We start from the raw sequence: 10,213 nt of genomic DNA on the forward strand, positions 1-10,213 counted from the left end.
GAGGGGGTACAAGCATAACTAAGCCATGTACTAGGTGGTCAAAAAAAGTTCCAAAGCGGTGTCATGTTTTCAATGCAACCTTAAAATGCAGTTTAAGAGCAGAGGGCACAACGGTCTCCAGTGGACCTACACAAATGTTCTCTGTCGCTCTGCTCACTGCTCAACGTTTGGCTTAACAGCTGTGATAATTCCTACCACAGTCTTAAAACGTTTCATGACTTCCTCAATCCTAAAGTTTACTTTCTGGTATACTTCATCTTGGGAAAATGCACATCTTTAGATAGAGGCTTTACACTCCTCAAACGCTAAGTTATCTGAGACTCACGTGGCCTCTGGGAGAGTTATGTTTTCCTCCGGGTGCATCTAAGTGATGCACAGTGAACAAGGTCATTGATGCCGTGGGTGACAAGCTGGTCCATGTCCACTGGGAGGAAGAGGCCTGTCATCCTGTCCTTGATTTAGTCATGCCTCCTCCTAGGCAGCCTTTTCAGGAGACTTCACTTCTGTGGGATTCACACTGCCCTGAGAAAGGGCTCCCAGCACTCATCGCTCAGAGCGACAGGGAGTTATGAAGACCTTCATTCTGGTCCTCCTCCGAAGTCTGTACTTTGATTTTTTTTCTTCATATTTCTTTTTCTCATATCTTTCTCTCAAGGTAACTAAATCATATGCTTCTTGTTTATATTGACAGTCCTTTTTAAATTAATAATATTTTTTTCTATTTCCTCCTTTTGTTTTTTGTTTGTTTGTTTGTTTGTTTGTTTTTTATCTGTTCAGGACAAGGATTCGAGCCGTGAGGAAAATAGGCACTTATCCCTTTCTATTGTTCTAAAATCTTACAATAGAAGTTACGGCTCAGACAAACTTTCCCTTTCACTCAAACTTCCAAGAATTACTACATATGTTATTGTAAAACTGTAACAAGTATTTGCACTTTTGCAGCTACTGTCCCCAACACTTTAACCCTGATGCTATCTGTACACAGGACTGACTTTAAATTCTTGTCTCAATCTCAGTTGTTTTCTATTACTCTGCATTCATCTTTCAACTTAATCCTCTACTTCAGAGCCCTTTTTTAATGTCTCCCTCTTAATGATATTGCATTTTCAAACATCTTCACCTGTTCTCCACAAATACTCCTATCACAGACACTAATCCATTTTCATACTGGGCTTTTTTCCTAATGTCATTACTCATAAAAAAAATCCACCAAGTGGATATTGCAATTCTAAACATGTATATACGAAACACAAAGGTGCCCAAGTTCATAAAAAAAAACACTACCACAGCTTAAATCACATATTGACTTTCATACTGTAGCAGTGGGTGACATCAGTACCCCACTCTGATCAATATACAGGTCACCTGGACAAAAGCTAAAAAGACAATGATGGACTCACGTTGTAAATCAAACGGAACCAGCACATATCTACAGAACATTTTACACAAACACAGAAGAAAACGCTTTCTTCTCAGCAACTCAGGGAACATAATCCAAAGTTTGCTGCATACTTAGACACAAAGCATGTCTCAACAACAGATATAAGAAAATTAAAATAAGGGGCTGAAGAGATGGCTCAGAGGTTAAGAGCACTGACTGCTTCCAGAGGTCCTGAGTTTAATTCTCAGCAACCACATGGTGGTTCACAACCATCTACCATGAGATCTGGTGCCTTCTTCTGGCCTGCAGGCACACATGTGAGCAGAATATATTATAAATAAATAAAGAAGTAAATAAATAAATCTTTTTTAAAGAACATTAGAATAAAATGATTCACCCTATCTGACTACCATAGATTAAATCTGGATATCAACAACAATAAACATCAGAAACTATGCAAAGTTATGGAAATTAGGATCAAGCCATGGTGGTGCAAACTTTTATTTCCAGAACTCGGAAGGCAGAAGCAGGGTGCTCTCTATAAGTTCAAGGCCAGCCTGGTTCCAGGACAGCCAGAACGACATAAAGGGAGCTTGTATCAAAAAAAAAAAAAAACCCTGAGCAACCATATGAAAACAGAGTTAAGACATGAATCAAGAAGAAAATGTAAGGGGCTGGAGAGGTGGCACAGAAGTTAAGAGCACTGACTGCACTTCCAAAGCTCATGAGTTCAATTTCCAGCAACCACATGGTGTCTCACAACCATCTCTTCTGGCCTGCTGGCAGAATGCTGCATACATAATATATTTAAAAATCTTAAAAAAAAAAAAAAAAAAAAGAAGGAAATTTAAAATGGTTCACAATTAAATGAAGATGAATACATGGCATACTCAACCTTTTAGGATACAATGAAGGCAGTTCTAAGAAGCAACTTCATTATACTAAATGCCTACATAAGAGAATCAGAGACAAAAGAAGAAGAAGAAGAAAATCTGAGACAACTCCTGCTAGGAATTTGGGGCCACACCTGAAAGTTCTAAAGCAACAAGAAGAAATAACACCCATAAGGAGAACACTTCAAGAAATACTCACTCACAGCTGAAACAATAAACTAGAAACAACAAAACACACAAAAAAATGAAATGAAGAGTCAGTTCTTTGAGGCCAATCAACAAGAAGTTTGACCAGCTCTTTGCTAAAGTAATGAAAAGATGGAGATAGAAGATACAAATTAATAACATTAGAGACGAGGAGCCTGGAGAGATGGCCCAATGGTTAAGAACACTAGTTGCTCTTGCAGAGGATCCAGGTTGAATCGTTTCCCTGGACCTGCATGGTGGCTCACAACTATCTGTAACTCCAGCTCCAGGTGATCCAATATCTTCTGCCTCCTTGAGCACTGCAGGCACATGGTGCACAGATTACAAACTGGCAACATTTAAACCATTAACAATAGTAATAATAACTACTACTATTGTTATTATTATTCAAAGAAAGACAAAAGAACCAGTGTGGTTACTGTACCGTATCAGAAAGTACTACACTAAAACTAGGAACAAGTAGCCAGAGAGATGGCAAAAGACCTGAATATTGAACAATATAACTTTGAGTGTACCCTGAGTCACCAGAGAAATCAATAGGGAAAATTACAACTTTCTAGCATCAGATAATAATGGCTGTGATTACATCCACATCTAACCGAAAACTTGTAGTGACTTCCTAGACTACAAAGTTTCCTTTCTGATCTACTTCAGCTTGGGAAGATGCACATGTTCAGACAGAGGCTGAACTCTTATTTAGTTGGCTTAATCAATTCTCGTGAGATTCACCTTGTGTCTGGGACAGTGGGGTTTTCCTTGGAGTGAGTGAAAATGACACACAGTAAACAAGGTCATTGGTGCCCTAGGTGGACAAGCTGGTCCATGCCCATTGGGATGAAGACTCTGCTTACCCTGTCTCTTATTTCCTCACGGCTCCTGCTAGGCAGCCTTTCCAAGACACTTCGTGCCTGTGATGCTTCGTGTCTGTGGGATTTCCACTGCCCTGAATAAGCGTTCTCAGCACTCCACACTCAGAGGGAGCGGGAGGTATGGCAACCTTTCCACTGTTTCTCTCTTCTCCCCTAGTCTACTATGCCACTTACACTACCTTTCACTGCCTTCCACTAGTCTACCTTCCACTTTGGGGCTTTTGTTTTGTTTTTCAGATTTATTTTCCTGTCAGTTTAGCATATCTCCTTACTTACTTTTCTGTACAATAGTTCTCCTGGTCTTCATGAATATATTTTGTATGTCTGTGAACCACGGTGCCCAAGGAAACCAGCACAAGGTGTCAGACCTCCTGGAACTTGTGGTACAGACAAATATGAGCATCCGTGTGGTGATGGGCATCAAGCCAGGCTCTCTGGAAACTCAGCCAGTGCTCTTAACCACTGAGCATCTCAAGCCCACATTTTGTTTCCTTTGTTAATGCTTTGGCATCTCAGCTAGTCAGCGATTCGATCTCCAGAGAGCGATGCCCTTCTATGGCTTTTTACAGTTCTAATGTCTTTTGAGGGATGTTACAACTGGTAGAATTTTCCTCATTTCTCTTAAAGCCCATATTGGCTTTGGTACTCATAATGTAATCTTTTAAGAAGTATTTGGAGTTTCCCAGATGCTGTGTGCAACACTTAATCCTGGTGCTGTGTCTTTCCTCCTGGACAATAGCACAGACTGACAGCAGGGGTTTAGTGTATTCTCTACAAGTGTGGTCTTGGTTTTATTTTACTGTATATTTCTGTTGTTTCCTATTGTTCAACGTTTATCTATTCAACTCCTTTGTTTTAGATTTTATTTTTAATTTCTTTTTAAATATAATGGCATCACTTTCTCACTTCTCTGACTTATTTTACACATATATTTCTACAGAGGACACACTGCAGTTCATATACATAGTGTATTGTGTTTTTTTTTTTTTTTTTTCATTATGGGGTTGCCAAGATAAGCTTTTTGTTTTGTTTTGGTTTTGGTTTTTCAAGACGAGGTATCTCTGTGTAGTCTTGGCTATCCTGGACTCTCTTTGTAGACCATGCTGGCCCCGAATTCACAGTGATCCATGTGCCTCGGTCTCCCTGAGTGCTGGGACTGAGGCATGTGCCACCATGCCCTGCGTGCATTTACTATTAACATGTTGGGAATCAAGAGGGGTTATTTTTCATCTTCTTTTGTGTGAGGTCTACGCACGGACAGAAATGTGTATGTATTCAATCGTTCATATGTGTACAGGATAGACACTGGCATCATGTTTCTTCCTCTGTGTCTTCCTTTTTTTTTTTTTTTTTTTTTTGAAACAGAATCTCTCAGTCAACCTGGGGTACATCAGCTAGGCAGACTAGCTGGCCACTGAGCTGCTGGGATCCAGCTGTCACCACCATGCCCAGCTCACCACACTCAACCTCTCTATTGGTGCTGGGTATCTGAACTCACTTTCTAATGCTTGCATGAAAGCAGTTTACTCTGAGTCATCTCTCCAGCCCTGCTAGGTTTCTCTATAACACAACATGATGGAATTAAAATTTTGTCTAAAACCAAACTAAACCACTAATCATCCTTCATTTCATATTGGTTATATGGCCACATTTACTTTTTTGGTTTTTGTGGGTTTTTTTTTTCCTTCAGTAGCAAATATCGGCCAATTTTAATGCCTTATATAAAAAGTAAAATCACATTGATTATAGTCATATTCAAATTTGCTTTCATGTTTTATGAAAAGTAAAATTATATAATACAGAATTTGTTTTAAAATAACTTTATTACATGTTATTAGTAAATGTTTGATTTGCGTACATAATACATATATACTAAATTTTTTTAATTTTATTAATTTATTCATATTACATCTCAATGGTTATCCCATCCCTCGTATCCTCCCATTCCTCCCTCCCTCCCATTTTCCCCTTACTCTTCTCCCATATGACAGTGACCGAGGGGGACCTCCTCCCCCTGTATATGCTCATAGGGTATCACGTCTCTTCCTGGTAACCTGCTATGCTTCCTCTGAGTGCCACCAGGCCTCCCCCTCCAGGGGACGTGGCCACATTTAGTGTTTAATTCATATGTGCCTGATGCCAAACAACTGCTGCTTTATCCTGACTCTGCAGTTGTGTTACACTGTGGATATCAGTTCACTGGCTCAGTTTTATGTATCCCATTTTCTCTTTTATCCGTTGACCTGGTTAAGAGTAAAAACACTTTATTAATATTTCCCACTAAGGTGGCCATGGTGGGACAGGCCTTCACGTCTAGCCCTTGGCACGTGAAGACAGGAAGATATCTGTGAGTTCGAGGCCAGCCTGGTCCTCATGGTCAGTTCCAGGACAGCTAGAGCTGCATACATAGTGAGACTCTATCTCAAAACAAAAAAGCAAAAAACAACAAAAAGCCACCATATTGGTTGTGATTATTATGTCTCCAATAATTTTGTGGGTTGTTATTGTTGTTGTTGTTGTTGTTGTTTTCTTTTGTATGTTTGGTTGTTGGTTTGGTTTCCAAGACAGAGTTTCTCTCTGTAGCCTTGGCTATCCTGGAACCACTTTGTAGACCAGGCTGGCTTCAAACTCAGAGAGAACTACTGACCTTTGCATCCGTGAGTGCTGGGATTAAAAGCATGCACCACCACACCAGGATCTCCTATAGATTCACAAACTTGATTATATATAAATACTATTGTGTGTATTTTTAATTTAAAATTTAAATTCTGTGTTGCCACAGAAACATGGTTGATTACATGAAAAGGTGATGTTCCCTGAACATTTCTTTTGTCAAATAGAACTTAGTTAAGGTGAAATTTCCCTGCTGGTTTAAATTGTTCCTCCATTTCCTTTTTTATTTTGAATCTTTCTTAATCTTCATTAGAGTTGACTCTCACAAAGTGTATGCAATGTGGTAAAGACTACCACAAAGACTGTTTTCTGATGTTCATTGTGACACTCCATCTGTGTGCTGACCCTCGTTTTCACAAGGGACCTTTTTCTTCCTGATTGTACTTGATGGGTTTGCATTGGTGTAGAATAGTGAATCATTTAGCACCTAACTAGAATGTGAATTTTTTTCATTCTTTCTCACATATGCCAACAGGTTGACAATTTCATTCATTAAAAAAAATAACATTTCTATTTTTGATCTCAGTAAAATTCAAATACCCTGACTCAAATGATATGCGTCATCTGTATTTTGTGGACTGTGAATGTGATTGAATTAAAATTATCATTGTTATTTTCAATTACTTACATGTGCTTTCACACAACTGGATAGCTCCTTGCTCTGTTTTTAGAATGTATCTGTATCTTTCTTATGGTTTAAACTTTATTGTAACTTTCTTTATTCTCGAGGACTTCACACATGTATACAACTAAAGATGTCAATGTTTATTTGAAACTCATCACTTTTGGCAGGTTCTGGGTAAACAGACCTCTTTTTCTTAAAATATATCCGTTCACCCTTCTCTAAAGTTCATTTTCTTCAATTACAGACAGTGCGTGATAATCCGTTCTGAATCCATTGTGTATCGATAGCGTCTTCCTGTGTTAGTCACAGTGTAAGTCTGTTCAGATGGTGTTCAGATGACAGCCTGGTATCTCACACAAGACCTCTTATTTTTGTTTTTGCAAGTAAAAATACTAATGGCATAGCTACTGAACCACCCATGCTGGGTGACAAAAGTATGAAAAGTTTGGGCATCCAAGGGTAGATGCAGAGCAAGGAGAAAAGATGCGTGAAAAACAACTTTCCAGTGAATAGTGAGTGAAGAGGGTGGCCTATCAATCTAGGGTAGCACTTGGGAACGTGTGAGTGAAGCTAAGGAAATAAGTGTGAGTGAAAAAGACTACGTAAGGCCCAGTGAGGATGCCACAGTGACCTTCCAATGCTTAGAAGGTAGTGGGTGCTGTTTAGCTGCAGAAAATAAAACAATGGCACACAGCGACACATCGTGAGACAGAAATTGAAAAAAAAAACTGATCTGAGGAATAATTGGGATGCTGGAAGAACAGTACCTCAGTACGGGAAAATTCTTTCAGTGATTTGAATGTTGGCTCCTGGTACTAAAATAACTTGACTGTCAAGGTAGAAATTTATGGTGCAAAAAGAGAACTCAGGCTGGAATACTGGGGAAAGTTCAAGGAATAGAGATTTCTGTTTCAGGTGACAGAAGTAAGAAGATCAGTGGAGAAACGAGTCTGAAGTCAACATAGAGTAAAACTCCCCCCAAATGGCGTAAGAATGTTATGAAATTCAAGGTCAAACTTCACGAGTCTCGCGTCATTGTCCTTGTCTGTGCAGCTGTGGGCCTGAGAACTCTGCTTCTGTAGCACAAATACAAAAGACCCTTCACGTGAGAATACACTTCAGACGCTGCAGGGACAAGATACATAAAACGTTGCTAGAGTCGGTTTATCTGGCAGAATCATGCTGATTGAGCTCCTTACAATGTGTCACAGACAACAAGTTTTTTGAAGATGTGCCCCACACTGTGAGATAAGTAGTCTCACCCTTGCCTTTGTGCTCCGCACCAACATGCAGCTCAGCTCCATATGTCGGCAAAATAAATGAATAAATAAATGAAATGAAACGCCTCAGAACATTGCTGGTTAATCTGCAGAGTGCAATGGGAGGCAAAGAAAGTCTAAGCATTTAGTCATGACTAAGGTCACAAACACATATGACAGCCAGAACGCTAAAGTTCAAGTACACAGGTTGCACTTTATGTGACAGAAAAAATCGTGTCATAAACATAAAAACATTAATGCTTAGGTTAAAGAAAAAATATTTGCTGATCAACAAAAATTCCTTATGACCAGAAAAAATGGTTCAACGGTTTAAAAAAAAAAAAAAAAAAACCATTGGCTGCTCTTCCAGAGTACCAGGAATTCATTCCTGAGGCATGTATATAGTACACAGACAGGCAGGCAGAACACCTGTATACATAAGTTAATCATCTTTTAAGTCTTTATAACGTGCAAATTTTGCTCTCCCATAGGTCAACCTACGCTTCGGCCGAACGTTACAGAATTCAGGGTGTTTGGGTGAGTTCAGCCTGCCTTCCAACACTTTATTCTATCCTCTAAGATGGTCAAGAAACCCAGGAATGCAGCTGCTAAAGTGTCAGCTCTGGACCTAACACTGAGAGGACTTGGACATTTCTCCAGGCCGTGGTAGCACACATTTCACTCGCAGCCAATGGGAGGCAGAGGTAGGTGGATCTCTGTGAGTTCCAGGACAGCCTGATCTACAGAGTGAGTTCCATCCAGGGCTACACAGAGAAACCCTGTCTCAGAAAACCAAAAAGAAAAGAAAGGAAGGTGAGAAGGAAGAAATGGGGAGAGAGAGACAGAGACAGAGACAGAGACAGAGACAGAGAGATTTCATCACCTCTTTCTGCTCCTGATCACTGTATTTTCCCCATCAACACAGTTTTAAGAATAGTTTTATAATACACTCCATTTATTTGTCACTCTAGAACAAACACACCTGACATGCTTAACCATGCTTTCAAGTGACACCACCTTAGGGATCCTGCTCATATCCCAGTTATGTGTTGGTCTCATAGGGAACTCATCACTGTTTGTTTCGTATATATACAGTTTCTTCCTTAGGCCTCATTTTAAGAAGTTGATAGATTTGGTTTTCATGCACCTGACAGTAGTTAATACGCTGACGCTCATATTCATGTTAATACCAAATATCATGTCATGCTTTGGAGTACCCAATTTTCTGGACGATGTTGGTTGTAAGGCAGTTTTGTTTGTATTCAGAGTCACCCGGGGTCTGTCCATCTGCACCACCTCTATTGTAAGTACATTTCAAGTCATCACCATCACTCCCATAAATTCTAAGTGTGCAAAATGGCTTAAGCCTAAACTCTCTACATGGACTTTTCTTTCCTTGTTTTGCTCCTGGCTCATTAACCTGAGCATCTATGCATATATGATTAAAATGGTAATAGCCAAAGCCAACTGTACACACGCTGGCAATGGATATTTGCATCCTTATTGTCAAAACAGACGGTTTGGGAACCATAATTCCGGGTCATTTTTGAGTGTCATACTCGTTCACGATCTCCTCTTTGTGGCCATCATGATGTGGACCAGCCTCTCCATGCTGACTTTTCTCTACAGACATCGCAAGAGAGCCCAGCATCTCCACAGCCCAAGCCTCTCCTCCCTGCCATCTCCTGAACACAAAGCCACTCGCAGCATCCTGTCTCTGGTGAGCTGCTTTGTGTTCATTTATTGGGTGAACAACTCCATCGCCCTTTACGGTTTTTACACACAAACAAAACTTGCAAGATTGGAGGGAATTAATGCAATTTTAACAACGTGTTACCCAACCATCTGCCCTTTCTTACTAATGAAGAATAATAAAATTATTTTGAAATTCGCTTCTTCCTCTTCTGTATTGAGAATGACCTGTTTTCAAAGTGCACTCCATGGTTGAACCAAAGCCCACACTTTCTCATTATTAAAACACTGTCTTAATGATGATCACGGGATAAAGAATTTGAATGTGGACTTTGAATACCTGATATGACTTTAGTTATAATTCAATATATATGCTATTAAAATTCAGGTAGTTACATTTTTCTTGAATACAACTCCATGTACATAATTTTGATCATTTTAACTTTTATTACCTACTCAAATTGTGATATTTTGGGCAAAATGGATATATTTTAAGTACTTTAAACAATACGTTATTTCTTGCTTTTCATATATTAAAATACCTCTAAACAAAAATTTTAAATACCATATGGAGCTTGGTTTATGATTTTATGGAGTGTTCTGTTCTAAGGAAT

The 10,213-nt window shown here is 39.4% G+C and overlaps 1 protein-coding gene across 1 annotated transcript; it reads left to right on the forward strand.

The window, feature by feature from the left end:
• The first annotated feature begins 8,904 nt into the window (after positions 1-8,904).
• On the forward strand, positions 8,905-9,855 carry LOC127203560 (vomeronasal type-1 receptor 4-like). The gene has a single exon (XM_051162387.1). It carries the CDS (start codon positions 8,905-8,907, stop codon positions 9,853-9,855), a length of 951 nt encoding a protein of 316 aa, XP_051018344.1.
• Positions 9,856-10,213: the final 358 nt, after the last annotated feature.

The sequence above is a fragment of the Acomys russatus genome, chromosome 19 (genome assembly GCF_903995435.1).
Source record: "Acomys russatus chromosome 19, mAcoRus1.1, whole genome shotgun sequence".
Classification (NCBI taxonomy): Eukaryota; Metazoa; Chordata; class Mammalia; order Rodentia; family Muridae; genus Acomys; species Acomys russatus.

Excerpts from the sequence above, each read along its gene's own strand:
- LOC127203560 (XM_051162387.1), top strand. The coding sequence starts at position 8,905 with ATGCTTTCAAGTGACACCACCTTAGGGATCCTGCTCATATCCCAGTTA.